We start from the raw sequence: 15,824 nt of genomic DNA on the forward strand, positions 1-15,824 counted from the left end.
TTTAAGTCTGATCTTAGCTTAGATCAGCCCAATTTGAGATGTAGTGTTAGTAGATGTGAAGCCAATTAAAATGATTTACACTAAGGTATGAATGACATATAAGATACCAGATGTTTAAGAACTGAAAACCAACTGATGGCCAGAACAAATAAATCTGCAACAGGTGACTACATGTAGCCATTTGAATGAATGCTTAGCTTTTCTTTTCAACTGAACTATATTAAAAGCCAACAAACCATTTAGATTTTAACTCAATCATCCTAAGTGTCCAAACTATTAATGAAAAGCAATCTGGTAAGACAAGAAATGAGATGTGAGGTCCCTGAATGTTTACCTTTGGCAGCCTAACAGATACAGATATTAGGGAGAAAGTGAATAAAGTGCTAAGAGGGCAGCCCTCATTTGAGCAAGTTGTTTTGATTTCAAGGTTGCTGTTCATAATTCTGAGATTTTTCTGTAGTCCCTTTGACGTTTCATTTATTCCCTGGATTAGTTTAAGGCCTTAAAAAAAAAAAGTAATTTTCAGTGTTATCAAAGCTCGACACAGTGATTTCCAATTGTGTTTTTAGGTTAAGATGGGGCCTCGAACTTGGGTGTACGTCAATCAGTTTAAGTTAACGCCACCGCCGCCCTCTTTTGCAGGGTGCTGCTCCACTCTCTCGGCTGTTCCAAACCCGTGGTTTGGCAGAGGGTAGATGATGGGTTAACTGCCTAAGCTAAAGGGCCACTAACGGCATTATTCTTGTCAAAGTCCTCAGATTCATGTCTCTTGCTGTGACCTTTCAACAGGCAGTCGGTCTGGCGCCTGCGAACAGTAGGAGCCAGTATTGGGCGTTGGCCCGCTAGCAACAGGGACCGCTAGCATGCCATCATTGTGGTCTCAAGCGACAGCAGCGGGCGCCGCACCAAGCTTCTTTCTTTAAGCCTCCTTCACATGTAGTCCCACCCTCACCGGAAGTAGAGGTTTGTAGGTTACACCACGTCCGGTCACAAAGACCGTCGCTAGCGGGAGCGAGCACGCCGGTGCGAGCAACTTTGTTCCCGCCTCCTTTGCCCCCGACACCACTCACCTTCGGCTTTCTCGGAGCGTGACTCGCGTGCGCGCTCCCGGCTTTGCGTCAGGACCGAGGAAAGGCCGAAAGAGCGGGGCGAGGAGGGGTTGTGAAGGTTGGGCCCCAACCAGCAAGTTCTGTTGCCCTCGCTCCTCCTGACGAGGAGCGGAGGGAAGGGGAGGAGCGAGCCGGGGCCGGCCGTACACACCAGAGGCCTACTCGTGGGAGGGGAGGGAGCGGAGGAGACTGGTAGTTCCGCCACCTTTACTCTCGCCGGCGGAGGAAGAAGAAAGTCGGGGCTCATACCCGTCGCCACAGACTCAGAAACGCCCTCCCCGCCTTCTCTCTCCCCGGAAACAGCCCTCCGCTCAGCCCCGCACACTCGCAGCCCCAACCGAGAGCCGCAGCTCGGTCGCCTCCCCCTCGCTCCGCCGCCCGTCCCGCGGGCCGCAGAGTGCGCGAGGCCCTAGGCCAGGAGTTGTCAGGACGAAACTACTGCCGCGGCACTCGCCGTGTGTCGCTGCCACCCCTGGAGGACGACGTCGACGCGGAGGAGGCGCTGGCGGAGGCGTGTTGGTGTCTTGCCCACTCTCTTCCCTTGAACTCGCACCCAACGTCAGGGCGCGATGGAGTGAAGCGGCACTGAAGGTGGTACTTCCGCGTTGCGCTGCTAGAGCAGAGCGCGGCTAAGGCCGCTCCCCAAGCCCCGGGGGCACTTGGAGGACTCCGGAATCACTCGCAGGTCAGCGCCCTGAGCATCTGGTGTTTTTGCTGCTGAACCTTAGGGCGACTAGCACGGTCAGGACCCCTGCCGTCCGGATTCCTGCTGCCTTCAGGCCTGGAGGCCGCTGCGTACTCCACTGTGACCTGGAACCCAGGGACCCGAGTCCCGACCGGGATTATCGTGGCGTGTCTTCCGGACCCTGGTGCTCAGTGTCCCTCCGCCGTCTCCTCTGTGGTCGTTTCCGGCGAGAGAGATGGCCAGGATCTGACCCGGGAGGAGGCCGCACCCGCGCCGCTCTCTGCGGCTAGCTCTAGGCAATGCCGAGCAGCTCGGACACGGCGCTGGGGGGAGGCGGGGGCCTGAGCTGGGCGGAGAAGAAGTTGGAGGAACGCCGCAAGCGGAGGCGATTCCTGTCCCCTCAGCAGCCGCCGCTGCTGTTGCCGCTCCTGCAGCCGCAGCTCCTGCAACCGCCGCCGCCCCCGCCGCCTCTGCTCTTCCTGGCTGCTCCCGGCACGGCCGCCGCCGCCGCAGCCGCCGCCGCTGCCGCGGCCTCCTCCTCTTGCTTCAGCCCGTGCCCCCCTCTGGAGGTCAAGCGGCTGACGAGAGGCAAGAGGCGCCCAGGAGGGCGGCAGAAGCGGCGCCGCGGGCCCCGCGCCGGGCAGGAGGCGGAGAAGCGTCGGGTCTTCTCGCTGCCCCAGCCGCAGCAGGACGGCGGTGGCGGTGCTAGTAGCGGCGGGGGTGTGACCCCGCTGGTGGAATACGAGGATGTGAGCTCCCAGTCCGAGCAGGGGCTGCTGCTGGGGGGGGCCAGCGCGGCAACGGCGGCGACGGCTGCCGGGGGAACGGCGGGCAGCGGCGGGAGTCCGGCCTCCTCCTCCGGCACCCAGAGACGCGGGGAGGGGTCGGGGCGCAGGCCCCGCCGGGACCGCCGCCGCAGTAGCGGCCGCAGCAAGGAGCGCCATCGCGAGCACCGGCGGCGAGACGGGCAGCGGGGCGGCAGTGAGGCCTCAAAGTCCCGCAGCCGCCACAGCCACAGCGGCGAGGAGCGGGCCGAGGCAACCAAGAGCGGAGGCAGTAGCAGCAGTAGCGGCGGCCGCCGGAAAAGCGCCTCGGCTACGTCTAGTAGTAGTAGTAGCCGCAAGGACCGAGACCTGAAGGCTCACCGGAGCCGGACTAAGTCGTCCAAGGAACCGCCTTCGGCCTACAAGGAGCCGCCCAAGGCCTACCGGGAGGACAAGACCGAGCCCAAGGCCTATCGGAGGCGGCAGCGGTCCCTGAGCCCACTGGGAGGCCGGGACGACAGCCCGGTGTCCCACAGGGCCTCGCAGAGCCTGAGGAGCCGCAAGTCCCCCAGCCCAGCAGGAGGTGGCAGCAGCCCCTATTCGCGGCGTTTGCCGCGCTCCCCGAGCCCCTACAGCCGCCGCCGGTCCCCCAGCTACAGCCGCCACAGCTCGTACGAGCGGGGCGGCGACGTGTCTCCCAGCCCCTACAGCAGCAGTAGCTGGCGTCGCTCCAGGAGCCCTTACAGCCCTGTGATCAGGTGAGTCGGCTGTCTAGCGTTTGTCTTTGGCTAGGCTGGCCAGATCCTCGGAGGCAGGGAAAGAATCGGGCTCTTTAAAAACCACCCGAGACTAGAAAACCCATCTTCGGACACTCTTCAAGTATCAAGAAGCGTTTTGGCGCCTATGACAGACACCTTTTAGGGGGTTGGAGGAAAAGAGCAACAGGTCCAACTGAGATTTCTTCTCTCTGGTAAGGAAGATATATAAGGAAGAGTTCAAAGTTAAACTTGTTGCTTTAATGTACTATCAGGTTTCTCTCAACAGCTCTTTGTTTTTGCAGCACAATTCATTTGCCATTATTTTGAAGACTGAGAGGTTTCATTGTTGGAGACTTAGGAATGGAATACGGTTTAGAGTCAACATTATAAAGGATAATATAATATGAGTCACGTGCTGATGTCAGAATTAGATATAGATTGTAAATGTGTCGACGATGGGAAAGCAGCCTTTCTCTAAAGTGTATTCTTTTAATATATGAAAAAAACTTAACAGTTGTAAATTCTGATAATCAGAAAGATAATTCATTTTGAGATATTCTTGTGTGGAATAGTTTCTTATGCAGTCTTTCAAGGTCCGAATTTCAAAAAGTAGAAAAATGACAAGATTGTGGTTTCTGTTAATTGTAATGACACCCAGTTGCTAATAACATAAATTAATCTAGCTGATGCAGTCCAGTGTAACCAAGTGAATGGTTTAGAACATTCCAAACTTAAGTTACTATTTATACTTACTTTAAAGTTAAACAGACCTTTAATATGAGGATTTTTATTCAGAAATCTTTAAAAGGTATGATTTAATCTAGTGAAATTGGAGTAAATCTTTCATATAGTTATTAGACCTTGCTTGTTACACTATTCTCCCCAAAAGTGTGAGCATTGATATATACTTATCTGTTAAGCAAAGTAAATTAAAAATTAAATTTTGAGTATTTTGCATGTTTTCATATTCCTTAAGATGTCTGGAAATTCTAGGCCTTATAGTTTAGAATTTTGCAAAACGATTGTTATTTCCCTGTTGGTTTTAGTTTTCAGTAATGCCAAATGCATGCTGAGTACCTCTGTGTATAAGTTATGTTGCCTCTTAGTATAGTACTATATATACCTAGTTAGCAGATGTTTTTGATTAGTAAATGTTTGTAAAGTTGTGAGTAGAGAGAGATGAAGGTATGAGTTTGTCTTTAAACCAAAACAGCTCTATAAATCTCTTCATTTCAATATTCAGGCACACTTCAAATGCTAGTTGATTGATACTTTAAGCAAAGATTGAACACTGAAAAGTCATTTCACCAGATTTATCCTCTACATCTTGTAAGACCTTATATTTTATTTTTAGTTAAGATATTTTAGGTTTGCCAAAAGGTTTGCTGTTTTTTGTTGTTTTTAATTGAATTTGTTTTGAAAACTGATTAGACTAAGTTTCAGGACTTTAGATAGCAATTTTAAGTATATGATACAATTTTAAGAATTGATTTTGTGTTTATTAGGCTTTTTAGTTGCTGAATACTTTAGCTGGTTCCTTAATTTATCTAATAGTGCTATGTGTTTTGTTTATATTATGTGTGATTAGAATTACTCATATTTAGCAAATATTTATTGAGCATGTATTATATGCCAGATACTGTTTGGGGACTGGGATATGGCAGTGAAGAAAGACAAGGTCCTTGCCCTCCTGAAGCTTGCTTTCTAGAGCACCATTCATTACTGAAATATTTTCATGATGTTTATATTGACCACTAGTATTTCTAACACCCCTGGCTGGTTTGGCTCAGTGGATTGAGCGTCGGCCTGCGAGCTAAGTGTCGCTGGTTCGATCTTCCAGTCAGGGCACATCAGAGAAGGAAAACTCTGACTCCAAAAAACCTCCGCTGCCTTGCGGCATACCTCTTCAGGGGAAAGGCTAAGGGAGTAAACCCCGACAGAAAATCCGGAGCCGGAGTCCCTAAGGCGGTTTGACGTTGTAGTCAACACCGGCAACTCCTGCGGCGCACCTGAAGCCAAGCTGTATGGACTCCGTCTTTCCCTTGGATCCTTCAGCTGCGAAGAGAGGGGGGGTCTGCTGCATGGGCAACAGCAGACCCTCCATATCACCCTGCCCAGGCTCTGTAGCTTCAGCTTCACTGGAGAGGACACTCCAGCGACATCGCAAGATGTCGATTCAACACGGGAGGAGACAGATACCGTGTCACTCCCGAGTTGGACTGCACAGCCATTCTCGGCGGTGCAAATAGACTCTTAAGAAGCTACACCATCGTCTCTCGAGACGGACAGCTGCCGACGAGTATTTCTAAAGGATTGGGTTTGGAATAAGCTTTAGTATATCTTAGCCAACATTCTTGACAGCTGGCCTTTTGGTGTGTGCCTGAATATGTCTAGAGGAGGGAAGATGTTGTTTTGAAGACAGCCTGTTTAATTGGATTTGGGACTCCAGTTCTAGTCTTAGCAAGACCCTGGAGACTCAGTTTCCTACACCATAGCAGGGAAATACTTGTGAGTTTATTTATTTATTTTTTTAATTTCAAGAATTAAATGAAAATTTACATTTTGTAAAGTATAGAAATAGTGTGGACTGTTACAGAAATCTGATGCAATTGAGATATTGAATAGCTTGAATTGTTAGAATTCTTCATATTGAAACAAATACACCTGTGTCACTTCTATCTATTACTTCAAGTATAACAGTTTGGAATGATAGGGAGCAAACCTGTATTCTACCTCTTTAAAATGTAAAGACAGTTGCCATGTCTTCTGAGTCTTCCCTTGGCCAAAAACCTCATTTTTCATAAGGTATGGCTTTTAGATTTTCCACATTATATCTAGTTTGTCAAATGTCCTGCTTAAAATGTGGGCCCAGAGTTTACAGTCTAAATAGTTGATTGAAAAAAGTTAAGATTTTTAAATATAGCAAATGTATTAATTATTGTTTAGGAACAATTCATTGAACTCACATGTCCAGTTTAATACAAAAAGTTTTATTTACTTTAAGAATTTTGTAAATGTGGTAGGTGGCCGATGTTGTTTAATGAATAGACTGTTGGATTGGGCGCTCCATGAAGGCAACTAGCCTGTCTTACCCACCGTTGAAATCCTAGTGCTCAGCATAGTGTCTGACACAAGTAGACTCTTGTTGAATGGGTAAATGAAGAGATGATGTTTACTGAGCATATGAGATATTGTGGACCGCATGTGTTATGCTGCAGGAAATAGCACTGGATCTTTTTCCAGTCCACATGGAGCTTACATAGTAATAAGTTCTCAGTGTAGATATTTTTAAGGAAATGCATACACATTCAAAATACTAGTATTAAAACCATGGTTTGATATTTTTCTTGGTGTTAGTTCCTAGAATAAATCATCTTTGCCTTAATCTGAATCTTCACTTAAGTTCTTTGTGCAAGCTTTTCTTTTAATCAGTTCCTTAGCTTTACTTTTTCCCTTATATAATCAGTTTATCTTATTTTCTTCACTACTTGGGTTTTTTGCTCATTGGCCCTATAATGAATGTGAGGGTATATGAAGAGAGGCAGGGAGTGATACTAACACTCGTGTTTTGCTGTGTGCCAGGCATTAATAAATACTTAACGTACATTCACCCCCAAAACCCATATGGTAGTTGGAAACACCACTATTCAATGTTTGGAAAATGGAAACTTTTAAAAAGTTAGCGATTTGTTCCAAGGTCAGCTTGGATTGGTGTGATTCTAAAGTACACGCTCTTTTAATTATTTTCTTCTTTTTTTTTTTTTAATGTTTTTTATTGATTATATTGTTACAACAGTTCCAATTTTCTCCCCCTTGTTCCCCTCCACCCAGCCCCCCCTCCCCCAGCAATACCCCCCAAGTCCATACCCCTGGTTCATAAAAATTAACTATCCCCCCCCCTCTCAAATATTAGGACCCTTTGTAATCTTGTAAAGGACAATGGGCGAAGGTCTCAAGCTCCTCTAGCTGCTTCAAGCTGGACATGGTCGTCGTCCTACCTACCCTTGGGTCCAGAAAACCCTAATAAGAGTGGGGGTGTGGAGGGGAGGGTGGCCTTCCCACATGGGGAAGGATCGTGCAGACTCCAGGTCAGTTGGCTGTCTCCGGTCAACGGCGTGCTTGGTTTAACAGGCTGGTGTCCTTGTTGTGTTCTGGGGGCAACAGATTTGGCGAAAAGGGTTAAAAGACATCATTCAATCCATAACTACTAGATGACAAAGGGCAGGGATTAATTTTTCAATGTTCCATATTAGGGGAAAAAAAAAAAAAAAAAAAAAAAGCTTCTTTGTAAGAAGGTGTGCTAGGCACATCTCGCCTGTCCAAAACCCTTTTGCCCATTATACTTAGTTTGGGCTGAGGTAAATAGTTTAGGTTTTTCCCCCTCTCAGACCTCTGGGCCTTTTCTGTCCAAGCCATTAGGATAGAAAAGAGAAACCCGTTTTAAAGTGAAGCCCACAGACCACCCCATTCTTCCCCAACCCAGCCATTTAGTTCAGCCAAACCGTTGAGTCTCAGGAGGCAGCGCTGCAGAGAGGATTAAGTGAGGCTTATGCGTACAGATAATCACTCAGGTAATGCGATCATTGGCTTATGTCCTTTGAAAACAAAAAACACGTGTTAATTTATGTAACATAACCCGCAAACAAGTCTCTAAATCTGGAGAAGAAACTTTTAAGACGGTTAGTTGCCCTGTTTTATACTCTACTACTGATCATTGTGATTTTCCTTGAATAATTTTTCTCCCTAAGGTTACCCTCCTTGTCTTTAAAGGGACTACATTAAGTCCATTTTTAATTTATCCTGTTCATTTGCATAAACATATCAAGAGCAGCAAATGATCACTTATGATCTTTAGCTCTGCTTTGCTGGAACTTACCCAAGGAATATTTGGGGTGACCTTCAGTCTGTTCTTCAGGGCACAGAAGCTGTGCCACATATCTGGCATTCATCCTTGCCTGTACACACCTGTTTTTTCCAAGTCTTTCTGGTCTTTCCTTGTGCCTTAAGGTCCCTTCTAGCCATCTTTCAGGAAAACAACCTTCGTTCCTTCCCTGGAAAGATTGCTGTGGACCGCACAACCAACCATGGTACCAGGCCTTTTATCTCACGGGCTTTTATTACCTTTGAAAGTCATTCCCAGTTCCTCAGGGCTTTCTGGTAACAATCTGAGCCCAAGTATGTTTCCTTTAGGCTTGACATTCCAGTCAAAGACTTGGTCAAAAAAAAAAAAAAGAACCTCTGTTGACAACTGGTCTTATTAGTTCTATGCAAAGGAACTTATGTCATTACTTACTTGTTTAGAATGCCAAACTCTGGAGGGATCAAATAGGGAGAAAAATATACAACGTGAAGGAAAATCTTTGTCCTAATATTCACTGAACTGGCATTTCCATTCTTCATATTTTCATTTTTCCCCCACTAAAAAATTTTTGTTTTTCCATTACAGTTGTCTCACTTTTTTAGCCCTCTTGTTTCCCTGCACCCTGTCCCTCCCCTCCCCCACATTTAGTCCCCACTCAGTTGCACCTGTCTGTGGGTCATTCATATATATATATATTTTTTAACTTGACCCATCCCCTTACACGTTTCTTTTCCTCCCCCCCGCCCCCCTTGTTACTGTTAGTCTACTTCTTGTTTACATACCTCTGGTTCAATTTTGCTCATTTGTTTGTGTTGTTCATTAGTTTCCTGTAATAGGTGACAGCATAAGGTATTTTTCTTTTGTTGCCTGGCTTATTTCACTAAGCATAATTTTCTCTAGTTCCATCCATGTTGTTGCAAATGGTAGAAGTTCCTTCTTTCTTTCTGCTACATAGAATTCCATTGTGTAAATGTACCACAGTTTTTTGATCCACTCATCTACAGATGGGCATTTAGGTTGTTTCCAGCACTTGGCTATTGTAAACAGTGCTGCTATGAACATTGGAGTGCATAGGTTCTTTTGAATTGGTGTTTCGGGATTTTTTGGATATAATCCTAGCAATGGAATTGCTGGTTCAAAAGGCAGTTCCATTTTTAGTTTTTTAAGGAAATTCCAAACTGTTTTCCACAGTGGCTGCACCAATCTGCATTCCCACCAGCAATGCAGCAGGGTTCCCGTTTCTCTGCATCCTCTCCAGCACAAGTTGTTTGTTGATTTGTTGATGATTGCCATTTTGACTGGTGTGAGGTGGTATCTCATTGTGGTTTTAATTTGCATCTCTCTGATGGCTAGTGATGTTGAGCATACTTTCATATGTCTATGGGCCCTCTGTATGTCTTCTTTGGAGAAGTGTTTGTTCAGGTCCTTTGCCCATTTTTTAATTGGGTTGTCTGTCTTCTTGGTGTTGAGTCGTATGAGTTCTTTATATATTTTGGAGATCAATCCCTTGTCTGAGATGTCATTGGCGAATATATTTTCCCATATGGTTGGTTTCCTTTGCATCTTGCTGATGTTTTCTTTAGCTGAGCAGAAACTTTTTAGTTTGATGTAGTCCCATTTGTTTATTCTTTCCTTTATTTCCCTTGCCTTAGGAGATGTATTAAAGTACACGCTCTTGATGTTATGCTGTATAGAACCTCACCTGGCATTCAAGGGAGCTGACTACATCACATAGTGATTTGCTTTGCTAAAATTCAACACCTGTTTCAATATATATGTATTAATTTCTTTTTTCCTGGCAGTCATTGCAGCTCTTTGAGGATTAAAAAAAAAATAACATTTTTCTAAAGATTCTCTGAGCTCATTTTGTCTTTACTAATTTGTAGCTTTTATGAATATGAGGCTAAAAACATTTCTTTTTTAAAAAAAAATTATTGTTGGAGAGAGGGGAAGGGAGGGAGAGAAACATCAGTGTGTTGTCTCTCAAACACTCCCAAGTGATGATCCGCCCACAACCCAGGCATGAGCCCTGGCTGGGAATCGAATCAGTGACCCTTTGGTTTGAAAGTCAGCAGTTAATCCTCTGAGCCACACCAGCCAGGGCTTTAAAAACATTTCTTAAAGACCTTAATTACATTTAGTTATCGATGGTTGTTTTCCAATGGGATTTTTTAAATCTGAAATCACTCAAGTCAGATCAGGCACAATTAGTACAATAAATTGTTATATATAATTGGTTCTCTTTGAACCTGTGGAAGTTCTGTTCCACCAAGATTTGGCAGAGCCTCAATTACAGAAAAATTTCAATAACCCAAGAATCTAAAGATGGGTGGACCCTAGATGTAAATAAGTGAATTTATTAGTATTCACATGCATATATATGGGGTACCTCTGTCATGGATTATTTAGTGTTTTCTCCTAAAAACTAGTATTCTAAAATATATAAAATGAAGACATTCCAGAATTTAAAAAAAAGACGCTCATAGCACTCATAAAATGCTACTGATTTAGTATGTACTTAATAGAAATGTCGTAAGTATCCTTAGATAAATGAAATTATAAAATGCTTTTAAAAAGTGTCAAAAATATAGGATACTAGAATAAATGCAGAAACACTCAGAAGGGAGGAAAATTGAGATGAACTCTTTTAAGTATCCAAACCTTTAATCACTCTTTTCATTCTCAAGATGGCCTTGTGTTTTTCTTCTTCTCTGACCAAACCTTACTGGACATTTACATCTACTCAGTCCTTACCACATTTTTGTTCAAACGCTAATATTTATTCATTTCTAGCACCTTACTTAAGGCCTTAATTTTTTATCACACTTCCTGTTATTATTCTATTCTTCCTGATTTATCTATTCTCTTCCTAATTCATTCTTTATTAGTAGAGTTATCCTAAAATCTTGGTTAGATTGTGTCACTTTAATTATATAGAATTAAGTCCAAGCTTTTTAATGCATCATCAGGTAATGCCTTTTACTCTCTGGTCCCATTCTATCAGAATTCTATTTTTAGAGGCACTTTTATTTCTCTATATTTTTACTCTTGCTGTTATTTTAGTTTGTAATGCTCTTTTTTCATTTCTTTGCCTCGAGATTTGCATTCAAAACCCAATTTGAATTTCACCATCTTGTGACCTTTCTTCATTCATCTAGAAAAATTCCATTCCTTTCTTATATTCCTTCAGCACTTTGCTTTATCTTTGTTGGGGAGCTTTTAAAAATTCTGTTTAATATTTTTATTATTTGGCTGACTGCATTTTTGTTTTCCTTGCTAGATTGTAAGCTCCTAGAGGACAAATTCCAAAGTGTATTAGTGGTTGAATTAATTGAAATATTGATAGCATTTTTTTTCACAGATTAATGTACATCAACCTTTGCACAGATAGCAGTTGTGTTTCTAAACTTGTTATTTTCATTCACATACACTTTATTAGGGGAAAATAAGTGCTTTGATTTATAAGGAGAGAACTTAAGAGTCTTCTAGCTTTTACTTTACGGTAATGAGTGGAGGATGCCTGGAATCACTTTTAATATGAATAGAATAAATTCAGATCTGGTATTTATATTTGTACTCTGTTGTGTACTGATTATGATAAATCATCTGGTTCTTTTAGTGATAATTTTCTGAGCAGACTGCATATCAAGCTTTTATTTCTTAACTCTTGAAAAATTGTAGTTGTTTCTTAAAAACCAGTTTGAAATAGATGTTGCTTAACAGTCACTATTTAAGACTACTTTATTTTTTCTCTTATTGTGTACTTTTTCTGTAAATATCACTTAAGTTTTTGTTATTATTTTCTTTTTGGTTGGCTTTGTATTATATGTAGATACTTGTAAGCTTTAAAGTGGGTGTTGGGAGCAAAAATACCAAGCTAAAATCAGAAGTATTACTTCTTTGCAGTGGTTTTTATTCCTTAAATTTCTAAATTGCACACATCTAAATTGTGAGATAATCTGGTGTTATTAATGTAGTTGGAAAATAAAATGAACATAGATTAGAGGGTAAAATTTAGGTTAAAAACTGGAATTTTTATAAAATGGAAAAGAAAAGGGTAGTGAGATGAACTGAAAATAGTTAATGGGCTGCATGCCTCTTGACTTTTCTGTTTCTTCATTTTCAGTTGCATAGGGACACTCACTGAGATATTTTATTGACACTCCAGACTTAATTTATCTAACATTAAGTTAATTATTTTACCTCTCGAAGTCATTTTTTTCAGATATTGCTTGTCAGTTTTCACTTGTTTACGAAGATAATAGAGGCTCATGGTAGAAATTTTCAATTAGTATAGAAAACTGTAAGAGATTAAAGTCTCCCTGAGTTCAACCACTTTAGATGATCACTCTTGACATTTTCATGAACAGTTTTCTAGATTTTTCTATGTATGTATGCAAAGGGACTTAACGATTTTACATAAATGTGAACATCCTACAATGCTCTTTTGTACCCTGTACTCCACAGTATATTCTTTTTATTGGCTCCTAGTATTCCATTATATGGATTTACCATAACTTTTTGGGCCACACTTGTTTTGCTACTATTATTATTTTGCTATGTGTATGTATTGCAAATTTTGTGTGCAGTTGTCCCATTTCTTCTTGATTGGGTTTCCCAAGGGTAGAATTGTTGGGTCAAAACTGGTATGCATATTTGTAGTTTTGGTAATGAATCTTCAGAAGGCTTTTTATCAATTTATATCTTCAGCAGTTTTGGAGTACCTATTTCTTCAGTCCTACCATCAGTTAATATTGCCAGTCACCCGTTATTGTTTTCATTTGCATTTCTTTAACATCTTCTAATGCTGAATTTATTTTTATCTATTTATTGGGTGTTCTAATTTCTTGATTAATTTTTGTTTGCTTTCTTAATAATTTATAAGAGCCCTTTTTGTGTTAGAGATACAGTAGTCCCTCTATATCACAGTTCACTTATCGAGGCCTCACTGTATCACGGGATTTAAAAATATATTATATTTAATTATTTATCGCAGATTTTTTGCTGTGTCGCGGGATTTTTCAGTACTGTATACAGATGTTGTTAAAGTTACGTAGTTTTAAGAGTGTAGAATATGTTTAAGAACATAAGTAGTGTTTATAAAACTTTGGAAAAGGTTAATAAGGGAGTGGGAAAGGTTAATAAGGCACTGGGAATGGTTTATAAGTGTGTGGGAAGGGTTTATAAAGCCTTAAAATATATAAATACTAAAATAAATGTAAGGTTCCTACTTCGCGGATTTTCACCTATCGCAGGGGGTTCTAGAACGTAATACCCGCGATAAGTGAGGGAATACTGTATTAATTGTGTGCGTTTGTGTGTGTGTCATGAGCAAGTATTTTTCATGTGTTTGTCTTTTAACCTTATTCACGTTTTAAGATTTTGATTTGCACATGTGTGCACGCATTTTAAGAGGTAGTAGTTTCTCCTAGGCATCACCTGCCCAAATTTTAGTAATAACTGATCTTTTCTCCTTCCCCACTTCTAATAAATGGCTTGGTCTCTTGGTTCTTTTGCAGTGGTCTCTAGTACACTCTTATTTAGCTTGTATGTCGTAGTTTATGGACTTACTGTTGGGTCTGCATGCTTTGGGCCTTTACTCTCTGAGCTACTCCTGTACATCTTAAAATACCACTTTGGTTCTGTCATTTTCCTATAAAACATATTATCAGAATCAAATTCTTGAACTGGGCTTTTAAGATTCCCTACCCCAGACTCACCCAAACTATCCTTTTCATTATATATGCTTATCACAATACAAACTGGACTCCTTCCCTTTTCTTCCCAGCCCCTCCTCTCTTTTCTTTTCTTTCTCTTTTTCTTCTTCCTTTCTTCCCTTCTTCCTTTGTTCCTTCTTTCCTTTCTTCTTCCCTTCCTCCATCCCTCCCTCCCTCCACTGGATGTGGGTGAATAGAATTTCCCCTCATGCCCCTTATATGCCAGTCAGTGTCTCATATACCTGTCTAGTGTTTATGTAAATAAAAGCAAATGTGAATATATGTTCTCATTTCCCTTCCTGCTGTTTTATACAAAAGGCAGCATGTTGTATAATCTGTTCTGTAAGTTGCTTTGTGTCCTTAACAGAATGTTCTGGGATTTTCCCATGTTGGTATAGGAAGAGCTTCTGCATTCCTTTATCAGAGCTGCCTAGTATTCCATTGTGTGGGAGGCTACCTCATAGTTTATTGAACCAGTCCGTTTCAAATGGACACTTGAGTTGCTTCTAGTATTTGCTGTTAAAAGCAGTGCTTCAGTGAACAAAGGCAGCTTTTTAAAGGGTTGCACAGCACTGTATATGCTACTTAAAATAAGATTGTTTTTCATTCTTAGAGTGCTCGTTGGTTTTATTGATTGATAAATTCCCAAATACTGGTTTTCATGAATGAAACATTGATGATGGGACTGACAGCCCTTCTTAATTCAAGAATTATTTCCTTGTGGAGGCCTATTGTTCTATCTGAGGTTGATTTTAATAATAAAAACTGGAAATTTTAATAGTGAAACCTACCTAAAGCCCTTTGCTCAAGAAGTCTAAATCACTGGTCACTGTAATGACTGCCATAGCAGCTGTAGAGCAATTTAATAGGATAATAGTGAATAAGATAAAAGTACACCTCAGGTTCTTTTTTTTTAAAAAAAGAGTCCCCTCCCTTTTGGCAACCATCTGTTTGTTCTCTGTACCTGTTGGTCTAGACTCCTTACTATTTAAAAAATGTGGAATTGCATGCCCCCTGTGCTTGAGTTTATGCCCTTTCCTCAATTAGCCAGTCCTATTGCCCATGCTTCCAACCAGAGTTAGGTGTCATCTTATATAAGAAACCTTGATTAATCTCATCCTGAAGTTATTTCTCTTAATTCCTTTAGCACTGAGATCACTTTTATGAGTACTTAGTACATCCAGATTGTATTAGAGTTGCCCCCCACCCCACTCTCTTAGGTATATTGAACATGTTTCAGTAACTCATTTAAAAAAATGTTATATTGAGGTATAACTTAAATACAGTATATCAGCAATTTTAATTGTATAGTTGAATAGATACACTTGTGTACCACCTCCACAGTCATGATAAAGAACTTAAGCTTTTGTTAGCTTTGCTTTTAGCTGTTCTTGTGGATGAGCAGTGGCATATCATTGTGGTTTTATTTGTAATTCCATGATGACTAATAATGTTGAGCATCTTTCCATGTGCCTGTTTGCTCTTCATATCTTTTGTGAAGTGTCTTAAAATTTTTGCCCATATTCTTTATGGGTTTGGTTGCTTGGTTCACAAAATTTAAGAACTCTGTACATATTTTATATACAAGCTCTTTGTCAGATACATGTTTTGCAAGTGTTTTTTCTCAGCTGTGACTTGCCTTTCCTTAACAAGCTTCAAAGAGCAAAAGTTTTAAATTTTTATGAAATCCAATTTAGTACCTTTTTCTTTTATAATGTGTGTTTTTTGTGCCTCTCTAGAACCCCCCCCCCCCACCAAAAAAAACCCCTCTACCTAACTCATGGACACAAAGATTTTCTCCTTGTTTTATTTTTTAACTATATTTTATTGATTATGCTATTACAGTTGTCCCAATTTTTTCCCCTTTGCCCTCCCCTCCACCCAGTACTCCCTTCCCTCCAGCAGTCCCCTCCTTAGTTCATGTACATGG

The 15,824-nt window shown here is 41.8% G+C and overlaps 1 protein-coding gene across 4 annotated transcripts in view; it reads left to right on the forward strand.

Moving 5' to 3' along the window:
* The first annotated feature begins 1,054 nt into the window (after positions 1–1,054).
* Positions 1,055–15,824, forward strand: part of CDK13 (cyclin dependent kinase 13) — a 135,985-nt gene continuing 121,215 nt past the window's right edge. Inside the window, exon 1 of one of the 4 annotated variants that reach the window (XM_090287374.1) lies at positions 1,055–3,316. In XM_090287374.1, coding sequence (XP_090143500.1) covers positions 2,094–3,316 — 1,223 coding nt within the window. In that variant the 5' untranslated portion in view covers positions 1,055–2,093. The remainder of the gene's footprint in view (positions 3,317–15,824) is intronic. The other 3 variants (XM_090287375.1, XM_090287376.1, XM_090287377.1) reach the window with 3 other exon arrangements.

The sequence above is a fragment of the Furipterus horrens genome, unplaced genomic scaffold (assembly GCF_987537825.1).
Source record: "Furipterus horrens unplaced genomic scaffold, mFurHor1.1.pri manual_scaffold_9, whole genome shotgun sequence".
Taxonomy (NCBI): domain Eukaryota; kingdom Metazoa; phylum Chordata; class Mammalia; order Chiroptera; family Furipteridae; genus Furipterus; species Furipterus horrens.